At 41.5% G+C, this 15,805-nt stretch overlaps 1 protein-coding gene across 4 annotated transcripts in view; it reads right to left on the reverse strand.

The window, feature by feature from the left end:
* The window catches only part of TTLL4 (tubulin tyrosine ligase like 4), a 49,513-nt gene continuing 33,708 nt past the window's right edge, over positions 1–15,805 (reverse strand). For all 4 annotated transcript variants that reach the window (XM_074191343.1, XM_074191345.1, XM_074191344.1 and 1 more), the window contains 8 exons: positions 15,552–15,650; positions 15,144–15,278; positions 13,979–14,116; positions 13,562–13,664; positions 12,800–13,010; positions 12,632–12,702; positions 12,200–12,282; positions 1–11,652 (listed from right to left, as the gene is read on the reverse strand). In XM_074191343.1, coding sequence (XP_074047444.1) covers positions 11,490–11,652; positions 12,200–12,282; positions 12,632–12,702; positions 12,800–13,010; positions 13,562–13,664; positions 13,979–14,116; positions 15,144–15,278; positions 15,552–15,650 — 1,003 coding nt within the window. In that variant the 3' untranslated portion in view covers positions 1–11,489. The remainder of the gene's footprint in view (positions 11,653–12,199; positions 12,283–12,631; positions 12,703–12,799; positions 13,011–13,561; positions 13,665–13,978; positions 14,117–15,143; positions 15,279–15,551; positions 15,651–15,805) is intronic.

Consider the following 15,805-nt stretch of genomic DNA (forward strand, 5'->3'; position numbering starts at 1 on the left):
AAAAAAAAAAAAAAATTACTCAGAGCTTCAATCTTGATGGACTTACTCATTCCTTCAGTTTAATAATCAAGGATAATTTTGGGCTGTCTGCAATGGAGAATACCATCTGTATCCAGAGAAAGAACTGTGGAGTTTGAACAAAGACCAAAGATTATTACCTTCAATTTCGGGGAAAAACCCATTATCTTATTATATAATTTTGCTATCTCTCATACTTTATTTTTCTTCCTTAAGGATATGATTTCTCTCTCATCACATTCAACCTGGATCAATGCATACCATGGAAACAATGGAAAGACTTAACAGACTGCCTTCTTGTGGGGGGGGGTGGGGGGAGAGAGGGAAGCAAGGATAGGGGAAAAATTGTAAAATTCAAAATAAATAAAATCTTTCTTTAAAAAAATACTCAGATCTTTAAGAATCAGAAGGTAAAGTGAAAGTATAACTTAGATTACCTCTAAAAATTTTTTAAATAGAGTGGCTAAGTGACACAGTGAATAGAGCACTGGTCCTGGAGTTGGGAGGATCTGAGTTCAAATCCAACCTCAGACACTTAATTACCTAGCTGTGTGACCTTTAGCAATTCACCTAACCCTTGCAAAAAAAAAAAAAAACCAAAACCCAAAAAAGTCAAAATAAAAACTCCTGGGAACACCATAGCTTCAAGGGGACCTATGCAGGAAATTGTGTTCCTGGGTAGGGAAGTCTTAGGTTATATTAGGAGAAAGAAGGGAATTCATAAGCCAGTAGCTGCAGTAGTATGGTTTAGACTCCAAATTCAAAGCAGAACCTTACTTCAAATATCTAACCCAGCCTATAAGGAATAATTAGGTGAAAGACTCAGTTCAAATTCTGCTACTCTGAATCAACAGACAGTCTACTCAATAGCAGGCTACTCTTACATAGACCAAACCTACATCAAGAACTAGCAGACTGCCCTGGATCAGATCTCTTTGTGAACACTCCAACAATACTGAATACCCCTTTAAAAAAGCAACCTTTAAGACCAGCACAGATCTTCCTTCCAGAAATGTGGCAGAGTTCAGCTTTAACATCAAATCCAAAGTCAGGAGCTAGGCTGGAAGAAAAGGAAAACAAAAAAAGAATCTCCTGTAATGAGCTATTCTGGTGGTATGGGCACTCAAGACACCGACACAGAAGAAAAGAATGACTGCAAAACATCTACTTGGATTGAGTCAGAATAAAACACAGCTTGGGACTGAACTCAAATAAAGTTCTTGAAAGAAATGAAACAAAAGCTTATTAAGAGTTTAAAATGTTATTGTGTGAATGAAATGAGTGTGTTAAAAGAAAAAAATTAAAAGAAAGAGGACTATAGAAAAAAGAACTGGAAAGGAAATCGACAAATTGCCCAAGCAACAAATTCCCTGAAAATTCAAATGGACCAAATAGAAGCCAATGTCTCCATGAAACAACAAAATTAAAACAAAGTCAAAAGGCTGAAAAAATGTAGAAAACTCAAAGTATTTTATAGGGGAAAAAAACCCATGACCTAGAAATCAGATTGAGGAGAAAATAATTTAAGAGTTACTGGACCCCATGACTAATAAAAGAACCCAGATACCATAATGCAAGAAATCTTTAAAAGGTCCAGATCTCTTAGAACTAGAGGACAAAGTGGAAATAGAAATAATCTTACCATCATCTCCTGAAAGAATCCCCTAAGTGAAAATTTTCAGGAACATGACACTCTAAATCTAGATATTTTAGGTCAAAGAAAAAATACTGCAAAGTAAACAGAAAAGAAGAATTCAAGGACTGAGGAGTGACAATCAGGATCATACATGATTTTGTAGCCACCACTATAAATAAGCAAAGAATGAGCAATGCAATGTTCTAGAAGGCAAAAAGATGTCTTTGCAACTAAGAATAATTTCCTAGTAAAACTGAGAATAATGCCACAGACAGGGGAAATGGTTATTTAAAGAGAGAGGACTTCCAGGCATTTCTGATGTAAAAACAAAAACAAGCTGAAGAGAAACATGAATAATTAATAATAGACTAAACAAGGAAAAACTGCATATATTCAACAATGGGGAGATGATTCATGTATCCCCTCTAATCTTTATTGCCATCAGGGTTCACAGAGGGAGTCCAATTAAATAAGGTCTGGTAGTACTTCTGTAATATTTTGATAATCATAAGAAAATAATGGAAAGGGTGGGGGGAAGAATACATTGCTGATGGGGAAAAGCCAAAAGAAGGGAAAGGAAGCTTAGGGAACAGGAATATATTGCACTCAGGGAAATAAAAGGGAAAGTAGAGAAAGAAGGAGGGAAAATAAGGGTAGATTAAGGAAGTAATTTGTCCTAAGCAAAACAAATTTTAAGGAAGTAAAAAAATACTTATACATCTTTTTTTAGGTGACAAAGAATGAGAATCTGAGGGGGTATCTATAAATTGGGGAATGGATGAACAGATGCACAGATGCAATGGATTACTTTTGTGTTGAACTCTTATCAGAAAAATGATCAAATATAATTCCAGAGGACTAATCTATTTCCTGAGAGAGATGTGGACTCAGAACAAGATAAACATTATTTTAGGCCATGGTCTACATGGAAATTTGTTTTGATTGGCTATACAAGTTTGTAATGAGTTTTGTTTTTCTTGTACTCTCAATGGGGTGGTAGGTTGAAAAGGTAGACATTATCTGAAAAAAAATGAAAAACTAACCTTGGGAATTCTAACCAACACAACCACCAATCACAATTTCTGAGAACTCATGATGAAACACACTCAACACCTGGTAGAGAAATGATAGATTCAGAGCATTCTGAGAAGCAGCCAATGCAAACATTTGTTTTGCTAAACTATACATGACTGTAACAAACGTTTTGTTTTTCTTCCTTTCTCAATGGAGGGCAAAGGGAGGGATGGTGGAGGGAGAGAAAGCTGATCTTTGGGGGAAAAAAATCAAATTAACAACTCAGAAAATCAAGCATTTAGTAGGAGCTTCCCATATACTTGACACTGTTAAGTGTTGGAAATACAAAGAAAGGCATAAGCAAAACAAAACAAAAAATAATTCATGCTCTTAAGATGCTGATAGCTTAATGGGACAGACAAAATGTAATCAACTGTGTACAAACAAAATAAATATAGTATAAATTGCAGAAAAATCACAGGTTATCCCATAAAGGAAAGGACATACTCCCTCCACACACTCACCCATGTGTGTATAAATAATGTTGGGTATAGAAACATGTTTCATTCAACAGGAAAAGAGAAAATTGGAATGGGAAGGAATTAAGAGCAAGGATAGATTAAGGGAGGGAGGTAGTCCTAAACAAAAACAAACCAATAAAGGTGAGTGAGTTATGAAGAGTTCTTTTTTTCAATAGGAGGGAAGGGGGAAAATGCTTGCTAACTGAAAAAACTAAAGATTAAATTTAAAAAAACAAATGTAAAGGGAAGACCTTTCATCTAAAAGGAAACATATCACACCTTCAAAAGGATCTGGAGTAAATAGGAAAAAATGTGGTTGAGACAATAATTCCTCCCCCCCCCACACACACACACTTCATTATCTTTGTCCTTCACCACTCATCTGCAAAATTCCTTCAGAAGTCTGGAAAATTTAACCATACACCCTAGGTAAAGCTGAGTCCCTCACTAAGGGCTATCTCTGAATAAGGAAGTAGGAGTGATTACTTGATAGGACTGGCATCCTTTTACAATTACTGGTAAGACAGGGGCTTCAGAAAGTACTTGGAAACTACCAGGTCTACTGTAGAAGATGAGAATTTACTGCATAGGTTTACGGCTCTGTGGATCAAAATATGGAGTGTCTGAAGACAAATTATCAGTTCTAACCTATGAGAGATGTCTGAATTGCCAAGAGCACCTTTGCCAAAAGGGCTATATATTGGATTGGGGGGGGGGGGGGGCTGTGCTCACTTTCTCCTTCAGAATCATCTTTGGTCCAGTGCCCAGATATGGATCATGATGATTGGGTATGGCACTAGATGCAGTGGAAAACCTTGACTGAGGCAATGCCTTACTCAACAGGAAAAGAGGAAAGAAAATTGGGATGGGAAAAGGGAAGGAATAAGAACCAGGGTAGATTAAGGGTAGGAGCTAGGAGCAGTCCTAAGTAAAACAGACTAATAATTGAGTTACAAAGATTTTTTTTTCAACACAGGGAAGAGGGGAAAGAAAAAACAATGCTTAATTGAAAAAACTAAAAATTTAAAAAAGAATTGCCTCTTTTGTATAGTTAAAAAAAATCACTTAGGAAGGGGAAGACTTCGTTTCTGGCCAAAACAGAAACATTTATATTCACTTTGAGCTAGTCAGGGCCCAAACAATGACCAAGTAAGGCTTGGCCAATTAAAGAGCCAGAGTAATTTGAGTCCTGTGAACCCTAAGAAATAGGGATTTGGCCCAAAGGAGGGGCTAGATAAATGCTAATTAGTGGAAATGGGAAAAGACCTTCAAATATGACTCCCACAGTCAGTCAACTACAGAGTGTGGCTAGTTAAAAATTTAGGAAAGAAATTAAATATGCCTGGATACAATTACCCTGAGTTGAAACTAGTTCTAATTAGTTTTGTGCATAAACCAAAGTTGACAACCCATTTTATCAGTTGTTGGGCAAAGCAAGCAACTTTATAATTTCTAAGTTGCAAAGAAAGATTAACTTAGGAAAACTAAACTCAACCTAGTTCCATGACATTTTCCTATGTGTATACCACAGGTTGTCTTTTTTGTTTTTTTGGCAAGGCAATAGGGTTGTGACTTGCCCAAGGTCACACAGCTAGGCAATTATTAAGTATCTGAGGCTGCATTTGAACTCAGGTACTCATGACTCCAGGATCAGTGTTCTAGCCACTGTGCCTCTTAGCTGCCCCTCATAGGTCATTGTCACCCAGGCAAGGACAACTATGGAATATCTTCTGAGAGATGGGCCATCAGACAAGGGCATTCAACTCAGAGAAGCCAGGGCCAAGGGACCATGTTATTGCCATGAGTTGTCAAAAGGACAGTCACTTTCTGCTTCCACTGGCCTGGATGGCCCTTGGAGGCCCCTTATCTACCTGGAGGCTGGTGAGCCATTGCCTTCCTCCTGCTCTGTACACATCTGGAGTGCCTTCGTCCTAGTTTCTATTCAAAGTCCAGTTTCTAAAGGCCTTCCTACATCAGGTTTGTCTTTCATGATTCAGTTCTCCCCATTCTGCTTACAACTCTGGGCTGGGTTTGACTACGGTGATTTGTGCCAGAAGTAGCACTTATTGCTTATGGACTGACTCACTGTAGTAGTAGTAGTAGTAGTGATACATGCACTCAAGAGGATAGCAAAATTGTTCTGTGCAAGGCTTACTTCCATAGAGCCACCACTGGGAAATGGAGTTGGGGGCTAGGGAGACACCAGTTGTGTGGGGGTCCCTTCTCCGTTACTAAAGGTTTTAGAGACATCTAAGGAAGGTTAGGCTAGAATGGCAACCCCCAAATTTACTTCCCATGGAAGCTTATGATCTATTATGGGGGGGGATGGGAATGTTTCTATTTTCTGCACATCTTTATGAGTTCCTCTGGGTCCTTTATATCTCCTGGATTATCTGCGAGATGAAAAAAATAAGGCTATCCCATTCCCAATACTGTTATATGGAATACTCATGTGGAAGCTGTGGGAAAACAGGCATAAGCTAATCCTATGTACTGTATTTTTTCCCCCTGAAATTCCATAGTGGGGGTATAAGCCAGAGAATATTGTCTTTTGGGGGTTGGTACCATGCATGCTATGTCCAGATCACAGGTACCAAACATGAGAACTTTTATTATTGGGTACCACCTTTGGAGAAATTTAAGGCTCAACACTCTAATCTAACTTTCTTATTATCAGAAAAAGAACTATATCTGTTTAAACTTAATAGAAGCAGAGGGCAATAGGCTCCCTAGTTAGCCAAGTTCAGTGACCCTACTGGTCCACGTAGAGGGCTAAGCTAAAGCTTCCCAAGGGTATACCAAATACATTGAAAAGCTCACGCTGACAATCATCAAATATTTGTTTTGGAAATGAGAGGGAGCAGTTAGTCAAATATTTGGTTTACTTTTAGCTCAGTCAGAAACTCCCACAAATTGGCTTCTCTTCAGAGGCACATCACGAATGTGCACTCTCTGTTACTATGTATGTCCATGTCCTACCTCCTTACCAAGCCGAGATACTTGAAGTAAGTTCTTTGAAGTCTGGGGGACTGTCAATCTTTCACCACCACTGAGGCAAAGAGGTTAGGGTTAGTGGGGGTTAGCTGCCTCCTTCCGTACCTTCTTTACACCCGCCTTCAGGTTGTACATCATCAGTAGCTTGAAAAAAACTTTCACCTAGACTGAACTGTCTTGTTTTGTTTTTCCTCAGAGGAAATGTCACAAATATCTGGCCCAGGCTTCTTCGGAACTTTAACTCTGCTGTTTTGTTGATGTGTTCAGTTCCCTAGCTACTTTAAAAAAAAAAGATTGCCTTCGAAACTGGACTTACCATCAAAGCCAGTCACTTGCTTGTGATCTGGATTAGTATGGCTAACAAAGCAATACTGATTTCTTCATGTGAAAGCTGTAGGAAAAGAGACACAAGCTAGTCCTATGTGCTATATTCTTGAGATTTCCCTTAAGAAAATTCCATGGTGGAAACATAGTAAGTAAGAGAGAATATTGTCTTTGGGGGGCTGATATCTCACAGCACAGTCCAGACTCTTTGGGGAACATCAAGCCACAGGTATCACATATGAGAACTTTTTTTTATTGGGTAACGTAACCTTTGGAGAAGCCAAAATTACTATTAGTATAGTTTTGTGAGTAAAAAATGAAAGGGAGCAGTAATGTTAAGTAATCCAGCAAAAAAATTCTTGGATTAGTAGGTTGGTTGTTGTGATTGAAGAGGAGTGGTGATGTTAGCTCAGTTAGAAACTCCCACAAATTGGCTTTTCTTCACAGAGGCAGGAGATCATGAATGTGCAAAGCTGCATAGAAGGTCAAGTTTTTTCCAACATATTAATTTTGCTCAATTTTTACATTTTTCTCTCTTATTCTAAAGGATAGCTCTCTGGAAGTGGGGGAGGGGAAATTACTGGGAAATGGAAATGATGTTAAAAAACCACACACAAACACAAATAACAATAACTTTTTTAAAAAAAGAAAATCTGACAAAGAGAGAAAAATCAGTCAATGTCAGAGGGGCTAAAGAGGGCAAGTACATTAATGCACTTCTAGAGAAGCTGTGAATTGGTTCAACCCTTCTGCAAAAAGAATTGGAATTATGAGAGAAAAATTACTCAAATTTCAGACCCTTTGACCCCAGCACTCAACACTAACTGGGCAAGAACCCAAAGGAGATAAAAAACATTAAGAAAAACTCCCATAAATATCAAAATATTCATAGCAACCCTTTGTGCTATTAAAGTACTGAAAGCAAAGTGGCTAAACAAATGGCATTATACGGACATAATGAAATATTATTGCTCGGTAAGAAATGTGAGGAATTCAGAAAACTTGGAGAGATTTGTTTGAGCAAAAATAGCAGCAAGAGGACAACCTAATGATAATAGCCCTTGAAGATTTGTAAAAACTCTTTGCATACATTATCAAATGCTCCTCCCAATCTGCCCTGAACTTCAGTCATGAAAAACAACCCTTTTTCACCCAAGATGGTCATCTTTCACAATGTGTTTTAGAGTCCCACAAGAATAATCCAAAGAGAAAGAGCAGTTGTCAGTTCTCAAAGTATAGGGAGGTTCTCCATCTGGGCCTAGATACACCCCTACTAAGCTCAAGTAGCTCCCATAGTACCAATCACTGCACTTGACTCCTTTGACAATTATGAATTGATATAATTTAAAAGATATGTCAAGTATTTCCTCTGTGCAAATCAATGCCCTCAAGGAATCTATTGTTTTTTGGGAGAGAGGGTGCGGAGAATGGCAGATATTCAGGTACAGAGAATACAAAATTGCAAATAATAGCTTCTTATACATCAGAAGTGAGCCAAAGTGCTCTAGGAAATTATTAAGAGGAGGATACCAAGATCTGAGGGCAACAGGCATGATCTCATGGAAGAGATGGCATCTGAGTTGAAGACAGGCCAGAGACAGAACTGAGAAAGGCCAGCATTAGCATCACTAAGGGAGTCCATTCTCAGTAGAGGAGATACATCACCTCCATAAATGGAGGATGAGGTGAAAAATGGCAGGACAAGGCTGGGGAGAGGGAGGGGGCAATTCATGATATAGCTTAGCTGCAACAGAAGCAACCATGTAAAAGAAAATAGTATGAAATACATCTGGCTAGAAAGGTAGGCTGGAGGTAGACTGGAGCAAAACTTAGAAGTCAGATTAAAACTAGAGACAATAAGACATCTCTCCCACAAACATTTTTATGAGCAGTGTGATCTGAGTCTCAATTTCTATATATTTCTATGTTGTTCTATAACTTAGGATGAAGATATGAATAGTATGAATTTAAATTTTCAGATGATACAAAACGAGGATAACAAACACAGTGCCTGACAGAACAAGGACCCATAATATCTCAAAAGGTTAAAATAAAAGCTCAATGTAAGTTAACAGAATATCACAAAACAGAAAAATTATGTTCAATAGCTCTCTGAGTCATTTCAGATGCATACAACTCTTCATGACCCCATTTGAAGTTTTCCTGGTAGAGATACTGGAGTAGTTTGCCATTTTCTTCTTCAGCTCATTTTAAAGATGAGGAAACTGAGGCAGTTAAGTGACTTGTCCAGGATCACACAGTATCTGAGGCTGAACCTGAACCTAGATCTTGCTGACTCTAGGCCCAGAACAGTTGCCAGCGTTTATTAGAAGAGACATGGCATTAAATACAAGGTAGGTGATTAACTCCACTATGTTGTCTTACACCCTTTTAAGAGGACTGTTTAGTTCTGAATGCCATATTTAGTAAAGGCACCAAATACCTGGATTCATCCAAAAAAAATTCGAGGAGGTGAGCAGCATTATAACATCCCTTCAAAGGAAAGGTTAAAAGTACTGAGGATGTTTACATTTAGATCCTACCCTTGGGTATACATTCCATAACCATGACATCCTACTACAACATATAACAAAATATTCCTAACAGGTTTCTGTTAGTAAGAAACTGAAAACAAGGTAAGTGTCTGTTCAGAAATGTGATAGAATATTCTTTCACAGCAAGTAGTAACTGATATGAAAAATTCAGAAATGCTTCCAAAAAGTAGGATGATTTGGATAAACAGAGCAATGTGGTATTTACAGTTAGGAAGGCCTGGGTCTAAATTCCACCTCTAACATTTACTATCTGTAATCAAGGGCAAGTCATAATTTCTGCAGCTCAGTTATCTGTAAAATGGGAACAACTCTAGGAGTACTTACCTCACTAAGTTGTTTTTTTAGGGTTTTTTTTTTTGTTTTTGCAAGGCAATGGGGTTCAGTGGCTTGCCCAAGGCCACACAACTAGGTAATTATTAAGTGTCTGAGGCTGGATTTGAACTCAGGGACTCCTGACTCCAGGGCCAGTGCTCTATCCACTGCGCCACTAAGCTGCCCCCTCACTAAGTTTTGAGATTCAAAAGAGACAAAGCATGTAATTTCTAAGCTATGTGTTGTTAATCATCATAATGCAGAACCAAGGAAAAAAATATACAAAACAGTCACAGCAATTTAAACAAAACTGATCACTAATCAGTTGATTGAAGAGTCATCCTACATCTGGCCAAGTGGCAGCTGTGGATGAGATAGATATTGTCCAACCTGGTCAATGGGGTAGGCTTGTTCTTTATTTCTATGTTGCAAGACTGAATTCTATTGGTGGGGCATAGTATTAAGAAAATTTTTATAAAAGTTACAATATTTTTAAAAAGGCCTAGAGGGAAATGACAGCTGCCATCAAAGTTTACCAAAGTCTGCCACATATGGAAAAAAGATTTAGACTTGCTCTTACTTGCAGATGGCAGAAAATATGAAATATGAGTCAAAGTTTCAGAGGCAGCTCCTTACAACCAGAGCTATCCAAAATACCCAAAAGTGAGGTGGGTTACCTGGGCAAGTATCAGGTTTCATAAAGCAAAGCAAGAGAGCTTCTCTTTTTTTCCCAGGTTCAAGAATTAAATGGTTGCCAAGGTCCCTTCCAACCTGGAAATTCTGTGACTCTAGAATGAGGGAAGGAAAAGCTCTTTAGATTCCACTGCTAAATCTTGAATCTAAAACCTATGGTCAAAATTGAATATTAGTTTCCATCTGAAGGTCCCTATTTAACCCCAAGGAAATTTCTTGGTTTCCATAGCTTCGATAATGGACAAGTCAGAAGATGATGGGGTGATGGCATCAATTCTGAGTGACAATGGGCAGAGAAAGAGTGAACCGGGAGTCCAAGTGAGGACTGGATAGAATAGTCTGAGAAAGGGAGAGTAGGAATTATGTACATGAAGATCTAGACATGATGTTCATCTGAAATGGGTCATCCCTCCCAGGCCAGTCCTGTGGAATGGAACACCAGAGAGGTTCCTGGGACCTGACAATTGAGTCAACAGGTTCATTGTGGAACCTACTGCGTTTTCCACTTTGGCATTGGAAGACAGAGTAGGGGCACTGAATGGGGAAAGAAACCTGATTATTTCCCTGCTAGTAGGTAGCAAGAGCCCTTTCTGCAAAGCAGGAAGGAGGATTACATGGATGTATTCCTCAGAAAAGGAAAAGAAAGGGGAAAGGACTAGTGTCAATCCTCGAGACTTAGGATGGAAGAGCTGGGATTTATTGGGGATCCTACCTCACTAAAGGCAGAAGAAATATCAGATCTGATGCTGATAAGCCAGTGCTTGTTCTAATAAAGAGAACCGGGGTTCTCTCAGAAGAGGGCATGATGAGGGCTGAATGTATGTGTTGGGATCCAGAGTCCCATAAGATAAAATGCAAAGGAGAACAATGAGGATGATAGGATATATTGCAAAGGGGGAAAAAATAAAAGCAAGCTGTATTCACGATGTTCTCCCTTCTGACCCCCAAATGTCCCCTCCTCATATCCTGACATGCTGATTGGATAAAAGCTGATATGGATTCTCAAACCATTACACGGGGCAGGAGGGAGAAGAACAAGGTGCTTTCTGGCCCAAAACATGGATGAGGGAAGAGTTCAGCTTTGAGATCAGAGAACAAACCACACATGGCTCTGCGGGTAGAAATCAAACCCTGCTTTATAAGGCTGCAATGGCCACTGTTTGCTTCTCAGCTGGGATGACAGGAGCTGGGCAAGGGGCAGGAGAGATGGCCATAGCCCCCTCCTTACCCTTTCCCCAACCCCACCATCCCTGTAAGCCCCATAGAAACCCCCTCTCTGGAATTCAACCTTTTCCAAAAATACTCTGACCAGGGACAGGGTGGACAGGGTTGGGGTTCCAGGCTGGCCGGCAGGCCGGTTCCCATGAGGTAGCTATCGCTGGTGCTCTTGGGGAGGGGGTGGGGTTAATGGAAGGAAGCTGATCATGGGTTCACAGAGGCAACAAGGTTGTTGTTGGTTTTGGGGGTTGAGGAAATAGGGAGTCTCTGAGCTTGCCCTGAATACTTGAGCATAGGTAACACTGAAGGGCAGGGGCCAGAGTCTTGGGTGCTATCCTCATTGTCCTTTGTAGAATGGGAGGTTTTCCTGGAAGAAAGACAAAAGAGAGAAGACGAGTATGAGACTTCATGAAAACAGTGACTTCTCTCTTCACAAGATGGCTTTGTTGCCCTCAAGGACCCTCTTTGCTTCGGTCATACAACTAAATTACTGACAATTTTAGCAAAATCTTCTAGTCCTGGAGTCAGTTTCCTTTTTCTGGAAAGGAACTACCTTTTATCTGCTCCCAAGCAACCCCGAAAAGACAATCAGGTCCCCCCCCAGACCAAGGGCTCCAAAGTGCCATCACAGTTCCCCTGTGTGCTGAAAAGGCTGAGGAGTCACAGAAGGGAGCCGTGGGTCATTTGGGATTTCCTGGTTTTTGTCCCAGGAGGGCTAGAAGAGGACAAGGTTTTCACTGCTAAGAAGAGATTTCTCTCCTCTCCAAGTTCCTCCCTGACCCAATTCTGATGAGCCTGGTCCACTGGTTTACTTCCTTCACCATTCCCAGATTTCTGATTCCTTGGTACTGAACCAACCCCTATCTGCTCATCCCCCAAGTTCTGCCCAGATCCTGCTGTTGATCAGCCTTTACCCCAGCTTGTTCAGGTCTGTTTTACAGAAGGCGTTGAGGAGGATGTCACCCTTCATGACGATATGTGATCTCGGCAGGGACCACTAGAAACAAAAGAAAAGAGTGGGGTCTCCAAACTTAGAGAAGGCAGAAACATTCCTGACATACTGGTTCCCCACTGCCTGGTGGGGGGGGGGGGCAAAAGAGCAAAGATTTTCCCTTCTTACTCAGTGAGACAAAGGCCAAGCCTGAACAGCAAGTATGTAGGTAGTTTTGAAAAGGCTATCAGATTCCTAAGGCAAGCACCCCAAGAAGTCTAGAAGCTTTTCTTCCCTTCAAAGAGGAGAGTCACCAATTATGGGTCAGATTCTGGAGGTAATAGGGATATAGCCACTCCCCTCCACCCCTGGGTCTAGACTGCACTCCTCCAGAGCAGAAGATGGTGGCACTCACCATGGGGGCAGAGTCAGAGATGGCTCCAGTGTGAAAGCCCTTGTAGCACCAACTCCGGAGCAGGTCCACCCCTGCAGAGAGGAGGGAGAGAACGGATGTGGGCCCTTCTGTGGGCCCTTCTGCAGACCCTCCTGCCTCCCCACCCCAGAGAGGAGGTAGCACACATACCTTTGAGCTTGTTACTGTGATACTTCTGTTCCCACTGAGTGGTCAGGATATTAAAATAACGAGGCTGCTCAAAGAAACGGAGATAGCGGGCAGACACTCGAGAGGGGAAAACCCTTTCAAACTGGCCCCGGCGTGAGAACTCATCTTCCATCTCCACAAGGACCCGAACGTCATCTGGCGTCAGGATGTCCAGCACCGACGCATAGAAATCCTGGTGCTCCCAGTGTGTGAGAAGAGAGGGAGACAGTGTCAGTAACTGCAGGGCAGGGAGAGAGGGACAAGGGGAGAGAGGGACAAAGGACGAGAAGCAGAACCAGGAATGGGGGGACAGAGCCTGATTATATAGGGGAACAGAGCACACTAATCTCCATTGGAGAGGCAGCACTGATTGGGTTAAAGTGGGGTTTGGGGTTGGGGATTGCAGGCAAGGGTTCCCGCTCGGCTCTGGCTGTTCCTCATGCTCAGCCTCCTACTCAGGAAAGAGCAGTGCAGGGTGGGGATCCTGGGGGGGGAGGGGGATCACCTCTGCCTTCCTCTCCCTCTGCAGTCTTGGGAGGTAACACACAGAGGAGCTAAGTGACTTGAATAAGGTCAGACAGTGAATTGGTTGGATTTGGAGGCTTATGGCTCTGTCCACCCCACCAGCTGTTGCCCATTAAGTCCAATACTGGCAGAGAACTGTTGCAGGCTGGCCACGGGGAAGGGAGCTTTCAGGAGGAGTGGGAGGGATGGGGGGGGGGACGGACAGGCTGGGCTTCCCACCTGATCAGGTAGTTTTTGGGTCAGGTAATAGGCTTTCTTCATTTTCTCTGCTGTGAAGTACTCTGGAGACAGCCTAGTTTTCTCCTTTGTGGAACTGCTAAGACTAAGAGCAAACAGAAGGAGGGATTAGGCAGGAGCCATAACCATGAAAATGAGCCCCCTTCCCAGGGAAAGAACAAAGTGGGGCCCTGCACAAGTAGAGCCATAACATGCTTCCAATCAGGGAACTCAATCTAAAGGTCATGGTTCAGATCCTACTGAAGAGAACAGAACACCTCAAGAGCAGCCCCTAATAGCAAGAGGAACAAAATTTGCCAGTCCTGCTGGGATCCACCTGAATGGGGAGGCCCACGAGCAGCTTGAGGCCCACGGTGCTCATGGTCCAGGGGCTGCCCTGAGCTGGGGGAAAGGACTGACCTGATGGTAGAACTGCTTGAGCTGCCACAGCTGGAGCTGATGTCATCTGCATGGGGGAGAACAAAGCCTGCCAGATTCAGAAGGTCTCGGATCATCTGGCCCTTGATGCTGATGTCCAGTGGTGAGTTAGAGTGAAGGCTGCAGAAGGGAAGTAGATACAGGGGAATTAAAGCAACAACTTGGTTATTCTTAGAATTACAATTTGGACCTAATTCTTCTCAGTTTCCCTTGTCTGCTCTTGCAGAATTCAGGGGGCATCAAAGCCTGTAATAAAAATTCACATTTATACAATGCTTGAATAGGCAGTTCTTTGATGAAGAAATCAAAACAATTTAGTCATATAAAAAATTGCTCTAAATTGTTATCTATTAGAGAAATGCAAATTTTTAAAAAACCTTGAGATAGTATATTACACTTATCAGATTGGCTAAAGTGATAGAAGAGAAAAGTGTCAAATACTGGAGAGGGATATGGAAAAACCAGGACCTTAACTCATTGTTGGTGGATCTGTGAGCTGAAATACATAGTTTTCCTTGAAATGGAATTTTATTGTTTTATACTGAATTCTTTCTTATGGTCTCTGCTATAATACGTGGCTTTTTTTCTTTTCTCATTTTTATTTAAGTATAAAATTTAAAAATTTACAAAAGCCCCCAAACATTTATACAAGAGCTTTTCTGTGGAGGAGCTGGCATAAGTACTTCTTCAAGATGAGGAAAGAGACTCAAAAATGTTAGTTCTTTTATTGCTCTCCCAGGGTCAGTTGGTCTTAAGAGCTCAGAATCCAGAGAGGGTTCCAGAATCCAATCCAGGGCTCTTTCCACTGCACTGCCCAAAACAACAGTTCCATTGTAAAGGTCTCTTTGTCCCTGGAGTAAAAAGTGGCAATACTTTCTTAGGAACTCACCCCCTGGGCTGGACACCAGGCTCAGGCATCACTTCCACCCAACTCTCTTCCCTTACCTTTCAGAAGTATATTAAAACAATGAGGGAAAAGGATGACCAGGAAGCATTCTATCCATTTAACACAGAGGGGAAAGAACTTGGCCAAAGATAACAAAATAAGGATTGAACTGGGCCAAAATTCAGGAGAGAAAGCAAATGAAACTGGAGGTTGGGGTGGGGGGGAGGGTCTTCAGTGAATACCTTTGAGGATACCACTCACCTTGGAGAGATATTGACTTCAAGGACCCAGGGCTTCAGATTTTCATCTAGCATGATATCAAAACCAAAGAGCTCATGGCAGCTGTAGGGCCGGCGCACATACATCTTGAGCAAACTGGTCACATAAGGCTCTGATCTGGTGTTGGGGAACATAGTGTACCATGGGTTTCTTCCCATGGCCCAGGCAGAACTATCTTGTAAACTGAACTAGTCCTAGGAGGGGAAGCACCAGTCTACCCACCAACTTGAGCCAGTTTCTGCTGAGACCTCACTGAGAATTTGGGGAAAGAAAAGTGAACAAATCTCAACTCATACACATTAACTATTACTCCTCCCTTCCCAAACTGAGAACCAAAGCACCACACCATGGAAGTTAATTCACCAAAAGCTAAAATCTCCTATGACTCACGCAATGATGGTTTTGACAACAACATCCTTAATCTTTTCCCAGATGGCATCACTGTTGATTCCTTTTTGGCTCAGATAATTCCACAGGGCCTTCAATGCCCTGAAAAGAGCAAACAAATAAACAGAAAAGGAGTATTCAGCAGCATGTTTCTGAGAGAATGGTGGTGGTGAGGGAGGATTTGGGACTAAAAGTCTCTGCTTAAAAGCTATCTTCTCTATCCTCTCTTCTGGGGGAAGAAGGGGAACATGAATGTA

The sequence above is a fragment of the Macrotis lagotis genome, chromosome 6 (genome assembly GCF_037893015.1).
Source record: "Macrotis lagotis isolate mMagLag1 chromosome 6, bilby.v1.9.chrom.fasta, whole genome shotgun sequence".
Lineage (NCBI taxonomy): Eukaryota > Metazoa > Chordata > Mammalia > Peramelemorphia > Peramelidae > Macrotis > Macrotis lagotis.